Source organism: Biomphalaria glabrata, chromosome 1 (assembly GCF_947242115.1).
Source record: "Biomphalaria glabrata chromosome 1, xgBioGlab47.1, whole genome shotgun sequence".
Taxonomy (NCBI): Eukaryota; Metazoa; Mollusca; class Gastropoda; family Planorbidae; genus Biomphalaria; species Biomphalaria glabrata.
This window is the reverse complement of record NC_074711.1, coordinates 8,252,324-8,274,385: the sequence shown is the minus strand read 5'-3', so window position 1 is coordinate 8,274,385 and position 22,062 is coordinate 8,252,324. Positions and strand designations below refer to the sequence as shown.

The following is a 22,062-nucleotide window of genomic DNA, read 5'->3' as shown; positions in this document are numbered from 1 at the left end:
GCATACACATAAGTAGAACAGAGACAACATAAAGAGTTCATAAAATACTCTGAAAGACACAAAGATATAGGCACATTCCTCATCCCATATGCTAGGACAAATTTGTACAAATACTCCTTCTTCCCTAGTGCTATTAGAGCATGGAATGGGTTGCCTGAGCTAGCCAGAAAAACCAGTGACTTGGCAGAATTTAAGTCATTGGTTAATATGCATGGCTGAATGCATGACGCGCAGGACGTAATCATCTTCTTTTTTGAAGTAAAGTTTGTATTATATAAAGAGTTCATTCAGCGACTACACACAGGCATCTTGGTCTTTTTCATGTTTCCTAATAAGCGGGTGGCGTTGATATTGTCTGACCGAGTAAGGTACGAACGAGTTTTTGTACCGCCCTGAATTCTCAGCCAGTTTGCATTACCTATCAATGATTGAGTAAGACTTTAAGCGCTGGATAGGTAATGAAATGACGGGAAATAGGTTATAGAAATATCACACTAGTTGTGGGAACAGGGCCGGCAAGAGGAGACCATGGGCATTATTTTTGTGTAAACCATTATCCTTTTATGAAGATTTTCAACAATTCAATGTAATTAATGCTTAGTTAACGATAATATTTTAATAGGCTTACATGTATTTTTGGGCTTATGCCTCTTTTATTTTTCTACATTTTTAACTTTTTTTATGGATTCTTTCATTGAGTGTAAAGCCCTGGGTGGTTGCACAGTCTGCACTAACTTAAATCATGTCCTGTATTGGAACCAACTCTACCTACACACTATAGTCTAGCCTACTTTCCACCAACAGCTGGACAAGGCTGGAGAGCGCTACCTTCAGCTGACCAAGCATGAGTGGAGCACCCATGTCAATAGATCTTTGTCTGCTGGTACTTCATTCGATGTCCGAGGTTTCCAGGGCGACTACGATGTGATCGTCTGGTACCAGAATAAGCCAATCAAAATACAATCCTTTTCAGTTGGCAAGTCTAATGTGACCGTTAACGTGGACATTTCCGGAAACGGACGTAAGAATGTTTACTAATTTTAATGGTATATTGATCGGTTATGCGAATAAAGATCTAATTAATATTAAGCTAACACAAAATGCTCACTCTTAAATAAACCCTTATATTTTATTATTTATTAATTATAACAATATTTTGTATACCTTTGTATAGTAATGCAATCAAGCAATTATTTCAACCTTCAGAAAACATTTACAATGTACAGATATTTATTCTAGACTAAATGTACCTCTTTTCTTTCTGATTAGAAGCTATACATCTACCCACCCACGCTGACCCGTTTGTCTTTGTGCCTGTCCAACATGCAACAACTAGCAATGGTCTGACAACTGAGGGTCACGCAACATCCACCTCTACCTCCCACCAACTGACCTGTACCACTCATGCATCAGGAGAGTCTGAAGTTGGGGACGACAAGGAGGTGGAAGTGGGCTGCGGTACCGATGAAGTTTTAACTGGATGTTCGAGCTACCTCAAAGTACGTATGCTACTAGATCGAGCTAACTCCGTCTTGCTGTCTGTCTTTTGTCTGTCTGGTAAAAATTTGAACATTCGCGGATCAAGTTAAAACTTTGCACAATTATTCATTAACAACACGTGAATAAAAAAAACAACTAAGTAGTTCATTAATTGTTGGTGAATATTTTTTTGTTTGATATTGACTATTAAGGGAAATAAATGTTACTTAATGACAGATGTGAATGAATATATAGATATATTCCGCCGATTTTGATTTTCTTTTCGCCGTCTCTACGTCTCTGTCCTCGGCAGCGGATTTGCTTTTGGTCTCAAATGTGTATCCTGCGAGTTGTGAATGGCCACCAGCTGTCTCGTTCTCAAGCCGTTTTTACTGATAAATTAATGTGTAAAAATGTGTATCGTTTATCCCATTACATAATATAAAATATCTGAAGATAATATATGTCAATAAATTAATTATTTGAAATAGCTTTTAACAGATTTCCTTTTCTTTACAGAACAACGATTGGCATAAAGATGGTGAACGAATCGTTATAACAAATAATAAGCCATCGTGTAAAGCCGTGAATGGCTATAGGACTACAGCAGGTGAGTTAGGTTAAGTCAACTAAGTATATCACAGTAGGCTATGTGTTGTTAACGATGGATTCAACATATGAAAACGTTTGATGTTGCTGTGCAGGTATTAAGGCTTATGCAAGGTGCTGTAAACTGAGTGGATTGACCTGTACTTATAAAGTGGCTGGACCTTCTGGAACTGGAGTTGACGACCAAGTTGTAGCTCCCTGTGCTTCGGATGGTTTTCCACTGGGTAAATACAAACATGTCATAAGAATAAATCAGTATTTTGTTTGTTTGCACAAACTCATATCCTAGCCATTAGGCCTACGTGTATTTGCAGATATTTTTCAATTTTAATAAGCAATATGAGTACACTATGTGCTGAAGAAAAAAAAATGTTTATACTTGTGGAGCCATCATGAACTGTACTTCTGCGTTACTCGAGTTTGTAATCGTGTTTTTACGAGACCATTCGTCACAGCCTGTGGGCAGTTTAGACCAATAGCTCGTTACCACGTGGTACAGACCTGTGACGAGTCAACGAGCTATTGGTCTAAATAAGTGACGTAGATAAGAATTGGACATCATTTGGGATCGGGGGAGGGCTTGACCTCTTTGGGGGCCCCTGAATTTTGCGTAACATTTCATATTTTCGAATTCTCCCCCCTCACCGACCCATGCTACGCTACTTGTCAAAATTGCCCACACATTGTGTTCAGGCCTTCCATAACATTGCTCTCGGTTTGTATTTACAGTGTAGTCTGTTGGTCGTGACCCGTCTGGTACTGTGTTATTGCGTGTGCTACACACTAGTCGTGTTTTATTGGAATAAAGTCTTGGGTATAAAGTTATGAATTGATTCTGTGTATTTTAATGTGTATTCTCCAGGTTGTACAGCACACACTTACATGTCCGACTCTGATGGCTCGTTCATCACCAATACCTCATGTGTAGCACAGAATGATGGCGTATCACAAGGTCAGGAGTAGCTCAACATTTTCCTTTTGTAAATACTCCATTAAGTATAGCTACCAAGTAGTCCCCAAATGATATATTTAAACTATACCCTCTCTCTACTCAGGTGTATATGCCTATGCTGCATGCTGTAAAGGTGGAAACATCAAGTGTACCACGGTCCACTCAGCTCCTAGTGGTCACCCAGTTGGTGCCAGGGCAACAGTTACATGTCCAGCTGGTCAAGTCATGACAGGGTGTACTGTCTACTCAACTAACGCTAAAGCAGCAGGTTCATTCATAGAAGGTAAAGCTCCATTTACTATGCACACTATACCCAGTGATAGATTGTTAGAAATATCAGCAAAAATGCCGTCAAGAGTAAATCTTCATATTAAAAAATATAAGTGAAAACTTAGGTGTAAAGTTATAAAAGAATCAGTAATGGACCCCAATGATCACCTCACAGAGTATAAGAGTTTAAGGAATAATGAATAAATACCAATAAGTGTGTAATGTGTACAGTCACTGTATAGTAATAACAATGATGCTACTTGTTTCTATTGCAGCTATTAATGGAGTGGATACCTGTGTGGCTGTTAATGGCTATGAAAGATTTGGACATGAGGAAGCAGTCCGAGCTTATGCTTCATGTTGCAGTGCCTAATAAAACTAAACTATCTTCAGCTTAACAAAACAATAATTTTCTTCTTAAATCAAATTATATCATGTAAATAAACAATGAAAATTAATAGAACTAGTAAATGATTTGGTATGACAGTTTTAATGATTTTTAAAAAAGGTCACATTAAATTTTTAAAAAGGTAAAATTAACATAAATTTTTTGCATAACAAAACAAAAATGACAATGCCATCAGATGAACCAACATTTTCACATTTTACTGAGATAGCGCTTTCCTTTTTTCGTTTTATTGATATGGCTTCAACTACGATCGTATTTCAAGAATGGCCCAAGAACTTGCACCAACATGTTGAATCTTAAAGAAGTTTCATAATCTTTTTTAAAGAGACAAAACCAACCTTTATGAAAGCGATGCTAGCAGACAGAAAGCAGTTGTGATGGTATATAGCCATGACTTTGCTCATTAAATAATGAATCATAGATTTAAAAAAAAAAACGGAACATATTTTTCACGCCCTATCCCCCCCCCCTCCCCCCAAAAACAAATCTGGTTAAGCGCATGTTTAAATCTACTCAGAGCATATAAAGTTCTAGTTTGCTGATACAGATCCAGACATGGTAACAGAATTGCTTTATTTTGTGTTAACCTATAAAGAATTTGTAAGCTCATAAGCTTGTTTAAAAAACATGTGCATTTAAAAAGCATGTTTAACAATGTGTCATTTTAGTTCTCAGAAACTAGACTATGAAAACAGGAAACTTACTCAACTAATTATATATGTTGCTAGTCAATTAGTAGACTACTAACCTCTTGACCAGTCAAAAGTAAACGTGTCTGTTATTCTGTATCTTCTTCTTCATGCACATAGATCTATATGCATCTTCTTATAACTGCCTCCAGATAGTCTCTCTCTCTCTCTCTGGCTCAGGTGTGTAAAATATTTCTACAGAATGTGATAAGCAAAGAACACACATCAATGATGGAGCATTATCACTATATGTCTAGTAAGAAGTATTCAAGCTGTAATACAATTGAAATGGTACAATTTTAACTGGCATGCTATTGGTTAGAATTTTTTACCCTAGTGATTAGCTAACTTTTAATGAATAAACAGTATTTGGAGAAAAGGAGATTTTAACAACATTATTATCTTCAGAGAACTACTTGTTCATTCTAATTTCAGCGACTTATTTCTTTAAAATTTACCTGAAACTTGCCAGCATTCAAAGTGTAAGTAAAAGTTTCCCGTTCAGACCTTGCGATCTCTAGGGAAGATGATGTCATCTATTTATGTGGTCTACGGTTCAACAGGGTGTCATGTGACCAGCACAACGACCAACCGCCTTTACTTTTCTCCAATTAATGTCAGGTACTTATTAGAGCTGGGTGGACTCAAAGGCGCCTTAAGGATCCCGAAATAAAAAATCCCAGTCTTCAGCAGGATTCGAACCCGGGACCCCAGGTTCGGAAGCCAAGCGCCTCCACACCTAAAGTGTGGCCCATGATAATTACCTGAAGAACAGATCTTTGGTTACTTCTTTGTATAAACTCATCAATATGTCAGAAGCAAGAGTACGTAAGCGAGTCTCATCTAGATATAGTGAATTATCTGAGAAAGATCTGCCATGGCTTCACTGAGTAATAACAGGATAGTTAATGTAAAACTATATGGGTTAACCACAACAACCATCAATAATTTGATTGGACAAGATTGTTAAGAGTTAAGTGGTACATGCATGCTGGTCAATCTTAAAAAATGTTATGACGCCACACTGTTGTGTAAGATTTCAGTACATGCTTAATGCAATGGATAGCAACCAAATTTAAAATTCCAAAATATACAGTACCGATGACGCCTAACCTCGCTCGTCTGACCAAATATGGAGTTCAAGGTTCTTCCGGACTGCACTGCTGCGTTGTTGTTGTTGTTTTTTTTTATCATTTTAACCTGTTCCACTCTCAGACGATAGATCTTTCACTTTCGTCAGTTTCTCTGATGTGTACAGAAGTGTTCCTAATTTAATCAATCGTCTGACCTTTCGTTGTCTCTGATTCTTCAATGCAAGCCTGAAAGAAACTCTGATTTTGATTTATCAGAAAATGGGTAGACTCATAAGTTAGACTATGGAACGTTTTATTTCGACTGAAATGATTAAGTAATATAAAGGGCTGTATACATTCAATCACAAGTGAACAAACCACCCAGATCCCCGAAAATAATCATTCTGTTCAATAGTGACCGACAGCACGCACTCTGCTACCTGGATGTCATCGACAACATAACCCACCCAGTCCAACTCGGCACTGCGATGCTGCTGATAATCGAATCGGATGGTCCATCTTCCCTGCCCTGGTCAGGACTGTCCCTTATTTCGCTCTAATTCACTTTTTTCCCCTAAAAAATGTGGTCCTTAGTGATGTCTATTCAATGTAGTGATGTCTTGATATATGCAATATGTGTGCATCATTCAGTGTAGTGATGTCTTTATATAGGTTATGTGTGTGCATCATTCATGGTTTCATCACTTGGCTTAACATTTGTATATAAACAAAACGCATTGAAGTTTGACTTGAAAACGAGTCAGTTTAGTCACGATTAATCTGCACATAGATATTTGATGTTAAATAAAACAAGTTCGTTAACTTGCCCTCAGATAAGAAAACCAAACTATTAGCACGCCATTTTGAACTCTGGAATAGTGGCATTGAAAACAAAAAACAACACCCACATAGTCTGTGGTCTACTTATAGATTTGTTGATTTTGTTGATGCTGTGGTGTATTAGCAGATTCAATTATACAGAAACTAATGGCTCGGGAGTTGTGTCAGTATTTTGGGGTTGTGTATCTGTTGGTGAGTGTGGTGTATGGCGCCCCGGAGTTGTTGACCAATCCAGGCTTCGAGAGCGGCTTAAACAATTGGGTTCACGATGGTTTTACGATGACTGTGGAGAAATCTGTGGTGCATAGTGGGACATCAAGTGTGAAATGCACAGGAAGGTAAAACATTTTAACTTCGACCAAAGACCAAAGAGATAAAAACCTCATTAACAGTTGTCTTTAAATTTCAAGTTGGCAATAATTCTGCTACAAACAAAATAGTCCCTGGCTGCCCCAGAGAAATAATAATTATTATTATTATGTTAGAAACGAACGAGTAGTCATTGTCTGGCGCTGCCAGGGTCGAGTTTCGTTAAAGAGAAACAAAATTCATTGTAGTTCCTTTATTAGTTTCAGTGAGGAATTTTCTGGTGATGTGGCAGGTCTGTAGTAGTACCACCCTCTGATCGGCAACGAGAATCTTCCTAGGAATGGTTTTTTTTTTTTTTTTTTTTTTGGGGGGGGGGGGGATACTGAACTATTACACTGTAATTGATTAGAAAATTTGTATGCTTGAGTTAAAAATTTTCAAAACTCCATAATTTCAGTACACAATTTAGTAAGTATATATTCTATTGCCAGAGGTCAATCATGGATGGGCCCAGGCCAGTATATTACTCCAAAACCTGGAGGTCGTTATGTATTTAGCGCTTACCTGAAACTTATCAATGATATCCCAGGCACTACTTATCAGAATGCAATTATCACGATGAATTACAAATGGAAAGACACAGGTTAGATTGATCACTTCTTTTGTATGTGTGTATTTTAAAAAGTTATAAATCTGATTGATAAATTTTATTTCATTTTATATTGTGACTTAGTGCTTTATGTATTTTTAAACACTTTTTTTTTCCTTACGAGCATTCGTTTACCCCATTCACTCTCTCCCATCAATAATCAATATGCTAGAACTGCCTAGATTATTGGGACGTCGTGGCCGAGGGGTAAAGAGAGGAGTCGCAAGTTCAAATCCTGAACCGCAAAGCATCCCCGATTCGAAAAAACTCTATCTTATGTTATCTTATATAATACAGACGTTACTTCAAAAAAAGAAGATGATTACGTCCTACGCGTCATGCATTTAGTCATGAATGTTAACCAATGACTTAAATTCTGCCAAGTCACAGGTCTTCCTGGCTAGCTCAGGCAACCCATTCCATGCTCTGATTGCACTAGGGAAGAAGGAGCACTGTACAAATTTGTTCTAGCATATGGGACGAGGAATGTGCCTTTATCTTTGTGTCTTTCTGAGTATTTTATTAAATTTTGTTTCTGTATTTGAAGATTATGGATCAGTGTTTTGGGTGTAATATCTAGTTTGCTGTAGAGCCTTTTCTCCTGAAGGCTTTCTAAATTTAGTGTTTCTACTATAGGAGTTACCCTAGTCAAATGTGAATATTCGTTTATAGAGCTCATTGCTCTAACTAGTAACTGGTATAAATTGGAGAAACAAGCAAAAGAAAGAAGAATAATTTAAAAAAAAAAATAAAGCTTACCTAAGGCAAAGAACCACTAATAAACCACTAATAACTGCCATTCATCTGAAAATGGCAGGGTTTATCCCCCTTTCTGCTATATAAAACAAAATTAACCAGACACAATGGGTTAATTAAAGCTTTGTAAAAAAAAAAAAAAAAAGGGAGTGCCACTTAATGGCATGTTTAGCAACAGAAGAGTTCTCATTAACTGACAGCAAGGTATGAAGGGGGAGCTTACTTTTACATACATTATAGCCAGCTCTGAACCACTGAGTTTGATTATTGATTTTTAAGTTTTAAAATGTGATCTCGTTGTTGTTCTTACAGATGCTGATGATTATATGGCAGTTACCAGTAGACCTTTTTTAAACGTTGCACGTGGCTGGGTGCTGATAGGCGCAGACTTTCAAATCCCCAACAGAGGTAGCACAACTTTTCTACATTTAGAAAACTAAGATGATTTTTGTATGTGTCAATATTTCATTTTTCACGTGATTTTTCATATAAGTCTTTGAAGTATTTACTTACTTACGCGCTTTTTTTTTTTCAATTCCAATGAAACAGTCCGCATTTTGACTTTTTTAAATATACTTTTTGCCGTAAACTCTAGTTGAACTGGAAGAGTCCACTTTATAACCCCACACGAATATCCCTATTTTTTGGGCCGGAAATTGTAGTATCACCATTCGTCCCACCCCGCCCCCGGTTATGATTATGTTTTATTTATTCATGTGGTGTGCGCTCTGGAACGGTGGTCCCAGGTTCAAACCCTCCTACCGTCATGCCCTCTGCCATGCCCTCTGTCATGCCCATTGCCATGCCCTCTGTCATGCCCTCTGTCATGCCCTCTGTCATGCCCATTGTCATGCCCTCTGTCATGCCCTCTGTCATGCCCTCTGTCATGCCCTCTGTCATGCCCTCTGTCATGCCCTCTGTCATGCCCTCTGTCATGCCCTCTGTCATGCCCTCTGTCATGTCCTCTGCCATGCCCTCTGCCATGCCCTCTGTCATGCCCTCTGCCATGCCCTCTGCCATGCCCTCTGTCATGCCCTCTGTCATGCCCATTGTCATGCCCTCTGCCATGCCCTTTGTCATGCCCTCTGTCATGCCCTCTATCATGCCCTCTGCCATGCCCTCTGTCATGCCCTCTGTCATGCCCTCTGTCATGCCCTCTGTCATGCCCATTGTCATGCCCTCTGTCATGCCCTCTGTCATGCCCTCTGTCATGCCCTCTGTCATGCCCTCTGCCATGCCCTCTGTCATGCCCTCTGCCATGCCCTCTGTCATGCCCTCTGTCATGCCATCTGTCATGCCCTCTGCCATGCCCTCTGCCATGTCCTCTGTCATGCCCTCTGTCATGCCCTCTGTCATGCCCTCTGTCATGCCCTCTGTCATGCCCTCTGTCATGCCCATTGTCATGCCCTCTGTTTTTCAGGAGATTATATTTAGTTGTTAAGGAACGTCCTGAAACATGCAAAACAATTTTACGCCATGCCGTTCCAATAAAATCCTACAAGGATTATCTATTCCTCTACCAAGAAAAAAACCAAATAAATGGGATTCTAGGTACTTACGTGATAAAAAAAAAAAAAAACCTCACCCATCTAAAAAAAAAATGTCAATAATTGTAGCGTTTTTTTGTGTTTTTTTTTTATCAATAAACAGCAGATCTTACGATTAAAATCTATTATTATAATTATAATGTGAAAAAACGAAACCAATATTCATTCTCTGGCACTGCCAGGGTCAAGCTACGTTAGAGAGAAACAAAATTCATTGTAGTCTCCCTTTAACAGTGTCCACTGAGAAATTTTCTGGTGCTGAGGCATCCCTGCAGCAGTACCGGCCACTTGACAGGTGTTATGATATGATTAGAATTTAGTGGGTTTTTTTCGGGAATAAGGTGAAAGTTTTACTTAGCGACAAGTGACGTGACAATTTTTAAAAAAAGAAGAACGCTCTAAGTTACGCTACAAACAAGACGTTTTGTGTAGAACAGTAGGAATAACAAATGATATACTGCTTTACTGACACACATTGGACGGATCCCTTCTTAAGTATTAAAGTATTTATGATTGTTTGGTACTTGCGTCGACTACTTATATTGATTGTTTGGCATTTCGCCGGTGTTCCTGATTTAGTTGAAGGCTACCTCCTGTTTGTATATGACACGGCGGAAGAGCCATAACATAGGCAATGAGAATCTTCTTACTACATTGCAGATTGACCACAAGAAACACTTGTTTGGATTCGGGTCTCAGATGCCCGGTGACTATCTGGTTAGTCCCGACTTTCGCCAGTATCAGAACGTAGCTTATTACATGTTCAACTGGGCGACGATAGAACAGTACAAGTGGACCTACAATCGTGGAACCAAGGTGAGTGAAAAGGGGCATAATCTTCAGTTTAGTGAAAGCAATATCTCTGGAGACTTCTAGAAGAGAAACGTAATTGATATGGTCGTTTCATTTGATTTAGAACTGGTGAAGAGAGATAATCGTGATGCTAAGATAAGAGGAGAAATATACATGCAGAGATGGGACTTTGTTTAACAACATGATACAAGGGCCTTATTTACGACAGCGACTGTGCGACTGCGCAGGGTCTCATCTTAAAAGTTCCTCTTTCAGACCTTGCAATATATAGGCAGTTGATCATCTGTTTCTTTGGCCAACGGTTAGTGAGCAGGGTATCATGTGACCAGCACAACGACCAGCCGACTTACTTTCCCCGAATACCCTTAGAGTTGAGTGGACTCAGAGGGCGCCCTAAAATCTTAAAATACGAAATCCCCGTCTTCACCGAGATTCAAACCCAGGACCCCAGGTTCGGAAGCCAAGCGCTTAATTACTCATCCACCACGCCCCCTTAAAAAGGATGTTCCCCTTTCAGACCTTGTGATGTGTAGGGCGTATAGATGTATGGTTTTCATATCATCTCTATACCATTATTAATGCAACGTGTATACATGTGCAAGTGTAAATTAAGTGATTTATTTATAGTTTTTTTTTAACTATTCATAGTAAATAGTTTAAAAAAATGATGAACTTTTTAAAAAATCGGCTTACATACCAGAAGATAAAAACCCTTTGCAACTTTGTGGAGGCCCTGGTGTCCTGTTCTAAAAATCTTTTCTAGTTATCAGGATCAAAACGTGACAATGCTCCTTTTTAGAGCATGAAATGGGTTGCCTGAGTAAGCCAGAAAAAACAGTGACTTGGCAGAATTTAGGTCATTGGTTAACATGCATGACTAGATGCATGACGCGTAGGACGTAATCATCTTGTTTTTTTTTCTTTTTGAAGTACCGTAACGTCTGTATTTTATAAGATAAGATAAGGTGACAAACGGACGGACCGGACTGATTGACGCGACCAAAGTAATAGCGGCTTTTGCTCTTTCAGGGACCGCTAAAAAACATGACAATTATGCTTCGAAAAGAAAAACGTTCATTGCGCATGTTCCAGTGTATGCCGCAAAGAAATATTGAATTACGTAAAGCAGTGATAATTCCTTTACAAACTTCCCATACAGGATAATCCTGATTACTCAGTGGCAGTGGCGGCGACAGACGAACTTAGACGACATGGGTAAAATACATCTTTGTCTTCATTTATTTTCTTTTTTAAACGAAACAAATTTATAAAATAAATTATATGCAAGGACACTATTTTTGTTTTTTAAGTTCGACAAGAATTTGATATAATTTTTTTATTTAAATATTCATTTCCATTATCTCAGTATTTTGATCCAATTTACAGCCTAAATGTCAGAGGTCACTGCATGTTTTGGGCGGTGCCAGGCAACCAACCAGACTATGCTACATCAATGACTGGTCAAACATTGAAAGATACCGTGGACTCCCATATCAGATACATGACGGACATAACAAAGGGGAAGTAAGTGAGATTGGTTTTAGTTTGCAATTAAATATGACGTTTGCTTCCCTTTAAATGCTATACACACTTTTATTTTTTAAAAAGGTCTTAAGGTCTAGAACTAGAATGTCGTGTCTTGCACGTAGTTGAGAGAGGAAGAACTGGTCCATGTCCGGCTAAGAGGTTTGTTCTTTGTACGGGAACAAGGAAAACTTCAAATACGCTGCCAAAATTATTTTACATGCTCGAAGTGAAGAACTCTCAGCACCATTCTCGTCAAGAAAAGGATTTCGGATAACAGACACTCCTCATTTTAAAAGATTATTTTCCTTATTTCTCAGCACTGGTGCCCTGATGGAGAATCTTATTAGGAGGAAATAGGATAGGCCTATAAGGAAAATGACCATTGTTTTCTGGGTGGTTCCGGCGGTACCTAGTAGCTAATAAAATCCTATTCCTCACGGAAGTGTTTTTACAAAGGCGGATTTAAGGCTATGCGTGGTAGCACATGTAGCAATATGAAGGATGTGATGGGTTCCCTCTGGGTTATCGGTGTCCAGCTTCATTTCAGTGGGGGGACTGAGTAAGGCTGACCTAGGGGAGTCATTGTGATTGAGTGAACGTCCCTGGGAGCTCTTCACGCCGAAAAGTCGAGCTTTCATTCGTGATGACTCGAAACTCTTAAATGTGAATATTTGTTTATTATAAATCTCACTACTCTGTGTCTGTTTTAGTTTCTTAATGTCTTTTTTTTTTAGTAGAGGGGTTCCAAACAGAGGATGCAAATTCTCCCATATCATATAAAGATCCTCTCAAACCAAGCCACCAACTCATAATACAAATTCTCTTCTCTATTAATTAACTTTTAAATCTTTAGAACTAGAATGCCCTAAAAATATTTTTATTTTGCCTAATACTGAGAACTGCACTGTCACTAAAATGTCTTTTAATTCAAATCTCTACTGTATTGCTCAAACTATTTATCTTATAAGGAAATGTTAATAACGACTATAATACCCACTACCCACTGAAAAGCCGGATTTACAATAAAACACTGGGCCTCACCCTTAAAGGGAGATGATACCTTTCAAAAATAAAAAAAAATTAGTAAACAAAATAAGGGCGATGTCATTAAATGTACAAATACCTGTATTTCTTTCTTCATAAATATGGCATAATATTTATGAATGAAGCATTGAGAGGGAAAAGATTCAACTTATTTATATCTGGCACTGCCCATCAGCTAAGTGGAAGGTGAGAATCCCTGATCTAGACTGTAAACCAGACCATAGTTTGCAGAGTGAACTACCAGCGTTATACCATGACACTCTCTAATAGCTAGGTAGGCAATCTCTCAAGGGCAGGTCTATGTCGAATGTCACGAATATAAACACAGCAATGTTGACATTTACTTTGATACAGGTTATCGCACTGGGATGTCAACAATGAGCTTCTCCATGGGCGCTTCTTCGAGACCCACACTGGGGATGAACAGTACAGCTACCACATGTTCCAGGCGGTCCACGCCGCTGACCCTAAGCCGACACTGTTTCTGAACGACTACAACGTAGTCGCTAATGGCGAGTACACGCTGGTCAGTAGACTCTTCAATACTAACAGATGTACAAATAATAAGATTAATGTTATTCGGAGCTGAGGTATTTTTGTGGAGAATGGAGTAGTAGTGTTTACAAAAAGGTCCAAAAGTAAATAAGTCATAATAGGGCCTACATTTCGTAATTTAAATGTACTTAGTTAAAATAATTTTAAAGCGAAACAAAGATTAACATATGTGCATGAATGAGTTGTTCCGCCCCAAAGGCTTCTCTCGGACTGTCTCTATATCTCATCTCTGCTTGTGGTCCCTTCTGGGGCATCGGCCACCAACCAGCTTCCTCCAGGCGTCTCGGTTCTGATCGAGGCTCTCTAACCATGTCTTGCCCATCTGCTTCCAAATCGTGGCGCCATGTATTCCTTGGCCGTCCCCTCTTCCTCTTGCCTTGAGGTTTCAGGTTACTTTGTTATGTTGAATACAGGCGTGCAAGCTTTGTGACTAAGTCCGATCTGTAACGTTTAAGTAGGGCTGCCGCCCGGCTGCCACGCCTGCGAGGTCAGATTTTAGAAAGAATGTATACAACGTTTTTACTCTGCTTGTGATCCATTCTGGGGCATCGGCCACCAACCAGCTTCCTCCAGTCAACTCTGATTCTCTTCTGTATTTCTCATGCCAGATTTCTAAACATTTTAGTGGGTTTTTTTTTTTGTTTTTTTTTAAAGATCAAACAAATATCTTCTTATTACTAAAAGTAAATTGGATCAATATTAACTCTTGAATACGCTATCGGTTGGGCCATGTGAGAATTTAATCCCAGCACTTAACCGCCTAGTTGCTTATACATATTGTAGAACTGAGTATAACTCAAAAGAAAGCAATGAAAATAATCTCACATTCAGTAGGATACAATATACAAATTTAACAATTAGTCCGTTTTGGCTCCAAAATGGCTAAGTTGCTAGCATGTTCTGTAACGCTTGCAATCTGATTGCACAAAACGTCAGCGACTTGTCATGAGCTAACATTATTTTTATTAGACCATGACCATGATTGGGGCTTTGAACTTACGCCAGAAAACAACATCAAGCAAGAATAACAAAAAGAACCCAACTAGCTTACCGAATAAAAATAAACCAAGATAAATGGAGCGCCATAATATCTGGAGAGGTGCCAGGCTAAAGTGCGAATTAAAATAACTGAACCAGAACAAGGCCTTATAGAGAATGTTGTGCTGTGTTAGGAGGAACTCAATTGTATCTTTTACTTGCGTCATCAGTTGTGTGAAGTTTTGGCTCTATGGAGCATTAGTGACTAATGTTTCTGCCTCTATTACATTATGTAGCCCTAAAGAAATGTTTCTATTTTAAAACTTACACATCCCTAAAGAACTTCACTTCAAGTTATTGCAAGCAAAATATTTTAAAATAAAAAAAAACAACAAAGCCTATCTTCTTATCTTATATAATACAGACTTTACTTCAACTCCGCACTTACAACTATATATCTCAATAATAAAAAGTTATTTTCCTTATTCAATATCAAACAAAATAATTAATTAATGTCAAGTCAAGTTTCCCCTTCAGACCTTGAGATCTATGAGGCAAATAATGTTAAGGTCATCTGCTTCTGTGGCCCACGGTTAACGAGTGTGTAATGTGGCCAGTACAACGACCAACCGCCTTTACTTTTTCCCAACTTATGTCAGGTACTTATTAGAGCTGGGTGGACTTCATCAGTCTTCATCAGTATTCAAACCCAGGACCTCGGTAAGGAATCAAAGCACTTGACCGCTCAGCCACTGCGCAAAATAATTAGTTGTCAATAATCAATTGGCTAATTGGTCAATGTTTTCTTAGGTATAATAAATAACTGTTTAATGTTTCAACTTCATCTAATAATGGGTGTAAGAGAAATGATTACTTATGTAGCCATATCTGTGAATACTGAAGGATTAATTTCCCTTGTTGGTTTCAAACAAAATAATTAATTACCAGTAACCAATTGACTTTCTTAATTGTTTTTTTTAAATTGATTCGTGTCTTGTTTATGCTAATGAATAATTTTGCAATGTTTCAACTTGATCCGAGAATGGGTGTAGGAGAAATTATGTGCACAAACATTTTACCAGACAGACAGACCGACAGATAGATTTTTGTTGATATATATGCTTTGTAAAAATTGTGTCCGCCTAAAGTATAGGCGAAGCAGTTAGACCAACTACCCGGTTAAAGTAATCTATTACCTGGTTCACCTTCTTCAATAAGCTTTATAACAATCTTAAGTTAGAGGAGCTGACAAGTGTTTGGAACGACGCTGCATTTTCATATCGGAAAGATAAAAATACATTTAGAATTTATATAGAAAGTGTTCAAATAAATCTAAATAGGCCTATTATTTCCCTTTGACAGGCTTACTTGGACCAGATCCAGCAATTCAAGGCTGCTAATGTTGGGTTGGGTGCCGTTGGAATTCAGAGTCATTTCCCTTCATTTACAGCCCCAGATCCAACGCTGATGAAGGTACATTGCAAACGGCAACATTTTTGGTTTTTGTCAAGTGTAGTATCACCAATATTTCCTATTACAGAGGACAAAGATTTGGGAGAAAAAAATTGAAGGCGATTCACTTCATATTTAATATCTGTGACCCTAATCGAATTTAAAATAATTCTTCAATTGTATCACACCTTTTTTTTTTTCTGGCTGCATCTCCAGCGTGGAAAGCCGAGAGGCGTTTTGGCGATTAGACTCGGTCCAGGCATGCTGCTACCCATTGCCAGAGTTTAAACCACTTTTCATTAGAAATAAAGTTCTAGATCTACATGGGCATCTTAAAATTGTTTATATTTACTGAAAACAAACAACAATGTTGATATAGCGCTAAGAAAACAATCTTACAGGCCTTGACTCGTATAAAAACAATTAAAACTACCATTCAAGACAGGCACAGACCATCCAGGAAGCAAGACATACGCAGATATAAGCCTTAGATGATGCCTGTCGATCTGGTGATAGTACCTATCCTTTATAGAGAAAGAAAGTTGCAATTCTGTTAACTTTTAAAAAATTATATCAGCTTAGCTTAGTTGCTAAATGTACTCTAAAAAAAAAAAATGTACTCTGTTGTTTTTTTCTCTTAGTATCGTCTGGACCTATTAGCCACGGCTGGATTACCAATGTGGGTAACTGAATTGGACCTATCCGCTCACGACGAGAGCACACGAGCCGACTGGTGATTCAACTTTTTGTTGTTTTATCTGTTGTTTAAAACTTGTTTTGGTTTCTAGGGATGTCTAATTTATTATTTCTAATGTTTCTGGCCAGGTATGAGACGGCGCTCAGACTCTACTTTAGTCATCCGTCTATTGAAGGAATCATTTTCTGGGGCTTCTGGGATCACCACATGGATTCTAACATGGCTTTGGTGCACGGAAGCACTTTTGAGGTAAGTTTAATTAATGGGCTGCTACTGCAAGTAAAAATTATTTGTGTCAGTCGCATTTCACCCGAATGTTCTAAAATGAAGTTATGATAGCTATGTAATACTTGCTGATACCTGTTGAAACAGTTAGTATAGTTTGGTATTATGCAGTGTGCGTGTTTCCAAGGTGACTATGAAGAAATGGAGAACTTGTTTTGGGTCTTGGAAACAGGTGAAATCACGACAGGGTCTATCATAATTTATGTTAAGAACGGGAGACGACCCAGTGATTGCAGAGAGTAAATACTTGTTTTTGTAATGAGTTTGTTTAAATGTCATTTTATATTATTTTTACTAGATGACTTTGTCTCTATTGTTAAAAAAGTGCTATTAAAATAAAGTTTGTTCAAGTTATCTAAGTTCTTCAATTTAAAATATAACACCCTTTACATCGGATTAGTTGTACTAGCTTTCTGGTATTACTTTCTAACCACCGACCAAAAACAACCTGGACACTTTTTTTTCAGGCGCGGTGGCTGAGTGGTAAAGCGCTTGGCTTTCGAACCGGCGTTCCCGGTTTTGAATCCTGGTGAAGACTGGTATGTGTAATTTCGGACTCTTTAAGTACCTCTGAGTCCACACAACTCAAATGGGTTCTTGACATCAGTAAGGAAAAGTAAAAGAGGTTGGTCGTTGTGCTGACCACATGACACCATCGTTAACCGTGGGCCACAGAAACATATGACCTTTACAGCCTTTGCACTTTAGATCGATAGGTCTGAAAAGGGAACTACATTGCAACTCCCCCTTCCATAACGACACAGTTTTCTAGCCCTTTGTACTTTAGAAGCGAAAATTAAACAATCTCGCAGCAGAAGAAAAGAAGACTGGCTTCAAAAACAATAAAAAGAAAACTGAGATAATAAGAATAAGTACTACCCAGGAAACCCAACTACCGCTCCAATAAGAATGAGTACTACCCAGGAAACCCAACTACAACTCCAATGAGAATAAGTACTACCCAGGAAACCCAACTACAGCTCCTAAGAGAAAACCAAGAAGAAACGACAACTTTTACCTTGGAAGCATCATAAACAACATGGGGAAGAGGTCAAAAATGGAATCAACAAGGCTTATAAAATACAGACGTTACTTCAAAAAGAAGATGATTACGTCCTACCCGTGCCCTAGGTCAATCTAGTCATGCATGTTAATCAATGCTTTAAATTCTGCCAAGACATTGGTTTTCCTAGCTGACTCAGGCAGTCCATTCCATGCTCTAATAGCACTAGGGAAGAAGAAGCGTTTGTACAAATTTGTCCTAAAGGCCAAGCATGCTGTTAACACCCTACGGCCGATCTGGCGGTCAAATGCACTGTGCCTACACAATAAAATCCGCATCTTCAACACAAATGTGAAAGCAGTCCTTTAATGCGGCAAAAAGACTTGGAAGGTATCGACTTAAAATACAGACAAGCTCCAAGCATTCACCAACAAATGCTTGCGTCATATAATTGGTGTCAGATAGTCAAACTAAATCTCAGACTACAGCCTTTGTGAAACAGCTCATTAAGTACCAATAGAACAAGAAATCAAACGACGCTGGGGCTGGATTGGTATAACAATGCGAAGAAAAGAAGACAACATTATAAGACAGGCTCAAGACTGGAACCCACAGGAAAGAGAAAGGCTGGGAGACCAAAGCAAGCATGGGTGGAGTAATATTTTGGTCGTTGAATGATTTAACTTTTAAAAATCCATACTGAAAATATCGAAACCTGCCTTTTTACCTGCATTGTTTAACAAAAAGCGAAGCCTTGGGTGGACCCATTGGGCACTTCCTCTAAGTTTGTGCCAAAACACAAACTCGCGTTGTAATCTTGTGTCAGACCTTATTATAGACTACATGTTTAAGATATGTATTTGTTCAATGTACTATTATTATTCTATATAGCTTTAGACAGGTTTTATTATTTTTTTTTTAGAAATATGACATGGCCGGATCTAAGAAGGTTGAGACCTAGAGCAGTTTTGTGGAAGCCCTTTTCTTTTTTTATGACAATTTTAACAATGCATTTATATTTAATATTTTGGTAATGCTAATTTAAGTAGGTCTACATGCACTCCTCGTTCTATTTTTTTCTAGAGTTATAAATATTAACGCTAAAATGTATCCTACTCTCCACCAACAGCTGGACAAGGCTGGAGAGCGCTACCTTCAGCTGACCAAGCAAGAATGGAGCACTCATGTCAACAAGTCTTTGTCTGCTGGTACCTCATTCGATGTCCGAGGTTTCCAGGGCGACTACGATGTGATCGTCTGGTACCAGAACAAACCAATCAAAATACAATCCTTTTCAGTTGGCAAGACTGATGTGACCGTTAACGTGGACATTTCCGGAAACGAACGTAAGAATGTTTATATATACCGGTAGTAGAAAATGAACATCCTAATAATAAATTCATAATGTAAGTAGGCCTAACTTGGTTTCTAGAGCGCTTAAAAAAAAAACACACACACACAGGCTCATCATAAAAACAAAAAACAAATAGGTTAAAAAAACAAACTACTCTTTAAAAAAAAAGTCTTTTTCTTGATCGTAGTTATGGATCCGGTCTGTCTGAACTCAATGGGGAGCTAGTTCCATTCATTTGGCCAATGTATTGAAAGGTAATCAGGGCGTTAGTTAAACGAACATGCGGCACAGCTAGAAATGAGGAGATCGCGAAAAGCAGGAGTAACCGAGGGACATATGGATTTCTGCACTACTCACAGCCAGCCAGTGGAGGGTATGCAGGGGAGCAGTAGTAAAATCGTGTCATGTCTCACAAAGAACTATCTTGGCAGCACTGTTCTGAATTTGCTGCAGCAATATATAACGGCATACGAAAACAAACAACATTTGAATCTCTTCTCATTTAAAAACAATTTCCTATGCTGATCTGTTTTGTTTTCAAATTCTACGCATGCTTTCATGTTGGAAAAAATAATAAACTTCAGTAATGAGATATTGTAGACTAAATAACATCTTTTCTTTCTGTTCAGAAGTTATTCAACTACCCACTCTCACTGACCCGTTTGCCTTTGTGCCTGTCCAACACGAAACAACTAGCAATGGTCTGAGAACTGAGGGTCACGCAACATCCACCTCTACCTCCCACCAACTGACCTGTACCACTCATGCATCAGGAGAGTCTGAAGTTGGGGACGACAAGGAGGTGGAAGTGGGCTGCGGTACCGATGAAGTTTTAACTGGATGTTCTGGCTACCTCAAAGTACGTATGCTACTAAATCAAGTTGTTTGGTTGTTCAGGGCTACCTCAAAGTACATAAGCTACTAAATCTACTTGTTTGTGGCTACCTCAAAGTACATAGGCTCCAAAATCTACTTGTTTGGGGCTACCTCAAAATACTTAAGCTTCTAAATCTAGTTGTTTGGGACTACCTCAAAATACTTAAGCTTCTAAATCTACTTGTTTGTGGCTACCTCAAAATACTTAAGCTTCTAAATCTACTTGTTTGGGGCTACCTCAATTAAATACTTAAGCTTCTAAATCTACTTGTTTGGGGCTACCTCAAAATACTTAAGCTTCTAAATCTACTTGTTTGGGGCTACCTCAAAATACTTAAGCTCCTAAATCTACTTGTTTGGGGCTACCTCAAAATACTTAAGCTCCTAAATCTACTTGTTTGGGGCTACCTCAAAATACTTAAGCTTCTAAATCTACTTGTTTGGGGCTACCTCAAAATACTTAAGCTCCTAAATCTACTTGTTTGGGGCTACCTAATAATACTTAAGCTCCTAAATCTACTTGTTTGGGGCTACCTAATAATACTTAAGCTTCTAAATCTACTTGTTTGGGGGCTACCTCAAGCTTCTAAATCTAGTTGTTTGGGGCTACCTCAAAGTACGTAGGCTACTAAATCTAGTTGTTTGGTTATGTGTAGGTCAGTGCAATCAACGATTCGTACACTGTACTAATACCGGTACATATCATATATCTACATCTATGAGTAATGTCAATATTTGGCTAGATCTCAGCAGATTTTTCCCTTTTCTTTACAGAACAATGATTGGCATAGAGACGGCGAAAGAATTGTCATGACAAACAATAAGCCAACATGTAAATCTGTGAATGGGTTTAGAACTACAGCAAGTAAGTAAGGCTTGCTACCATCAAATTACAAGTTATTAAATGATGCAGATTTTAAACATTAGGTTAATCATTATCATGTGTCCCATGATTTTCATTGTACTGTGAAAATCCTTCCACTTTTCCCGGTCATCAGGATATCTGAAGAGAGAGACTGCTTGTGTTAATTTAAAAGCTCAATAGGTATATGCTGCAATACATCCCCAATGAAACAAAAGCTTTTATAGCATTATCAAAGATGGATTCAACATTCTGACCTAATGAAGAATGTTTACGTTGCTGTGCAGGTACAAAAGCTTATGCAAGGTGCTGTAAACTGAGTGGGTTGACCTGTACTTATAAAGTGGCTGGACCTTCAGGAACTGGAGCTGATGACCAAGTTATAACTCCCTGTGCTTCGGATGGTTTTCCACTAGGCAAGTACCAACATGATGTATACATATGTTGTAATTCAGTGAAGCACTTTGAGTAGACTTTATGCTCTATTGTATGTATACTCTCCAGGTTGTACAGCAAACTTTGAGTAGACTTTATGCTCTATTGTATGTATACTCTCCAGGTTGTACAGCACACACTTATGTGTCAGACTGATGGCTCCTTCATCACCAATACTTCATGCGTAGCACAAAATGATGGGTTGGAACAAGGTCAAGGACACTTTTTATTGCTCAATAAATTGTTGCTGCTAATAATAGACATTGTTACCAAGTACCGGTAGTCCCCAAATGATATATTTAAACTATACCCTCTCTCTACTCAGGTGTATATGCTTATGCTGCATGCTGTAAAGGTGGAAACATCAAGTGTACCACAGTCCACTCAGACACTAGTGGTCACCCAGTTGGTGCAAGGGCAACAGTTACATGTCCAGCTGGTCAAGTCATGACAGGGTGTACTGTCTACTCACCCAATGCTAAAGCAGCAGGTTCCTTCATAGAAGGTAAAGCTCCATTTACTATGCACACTTAAACCCAGTAATAGATTGTTAGAATGATCAGAAAAATGTCCTCACAAGTAAATCCTCATATCAAAAA

The 22,062-nt window shown here is 38.5% G+C and overlaps 2 protein-coding genes across 6 annotated transcripts in view; both read left to right on the top strand.

The window, feature by feature from the left end:
* Window positions 1-22,062, top strand: part of LOC106051868 (uncharacterized) — a 37,966-nt gene that overhangs the window by 15,185 nt on the left and 719 nt on the right. The window contains exons 6-18 of one of the 5 annotated variants that reach the window (XR_008776564.1): window positions 10,243-10,398; window positions 11,555-11,610; window positions 11,782-11,919; window positions 13,321-13,492; window positions 15,862-15,972; window positions 16,593-16,684; window positions 16,777-16,897; window positions 19,066-19,282; window positions 19,920-20,149; window positions 20,941-21,031; window positions 21,316-21,444; window positions 21,588-21,675; window positions 21,789-21,928. Coding sequence is in view for 2 of the 5 variants with exons in the window: in XM_056020264.1 (XP_055876239.1) it covers window positions 805-1,021; window positions 1,270-1,499; window positions 1,999-2,089; window positions 2,184-2,312; window positions 2,951-3,040; window positions 3,144-3,323; window positions 3,586-3,683 (1,035 nt within the window). In the remaining 3 variants the exon portion in view is untranslated. Of the gene's footprint in view, window positions 1-804; window positions 1,022-1,269; window positions 1,500-1,998; window positions 2,090-2,183; window positions 2,313-2,950; window positions 3,041-3,143; window positions 3,324-3,585; window positions 3,701-10,242; window positions 10,399-11,554; window positions 11,611-11,781; window positions 11,920-13,320; window positions 13,493-15,861; window positions 15,973-16,592; window positions 16,685-16,776; window positions 16,898-19,065; window positions 19,283-19,919; window positions 20,150-20,940; window positions 21,032-21,315; window positions 21,445-21,587; window positions 21,676-21,788; window positions 21,969-22,062 lie in introns of those variants that run through there. The other 4 variants (XR_008776565.1, XR_008776563.1, XM_056020264.1 and 1 more) reach the window with 4 other exon arrangements.
* Window positions 6,414-8,502, top strand: LOC129924583 (uncharacterized). Its single transcript, XM_056020315.1, has 3 exons — window positions 6,414-6,659; window positions 7,122-7,273; window positions 8,348-8,502. The coding sequence occupies exons 1-3, from the start codon at window positions 6,469-6,471 to the stop codon at window positions 8,473-8,475; spliced, it is 471 nt and encodes a 156-aa protein (XP_055876290.1). The 5' UTR covers window positions 6,414-6,468; the 3' UTR covers window positions 8,476-8,502.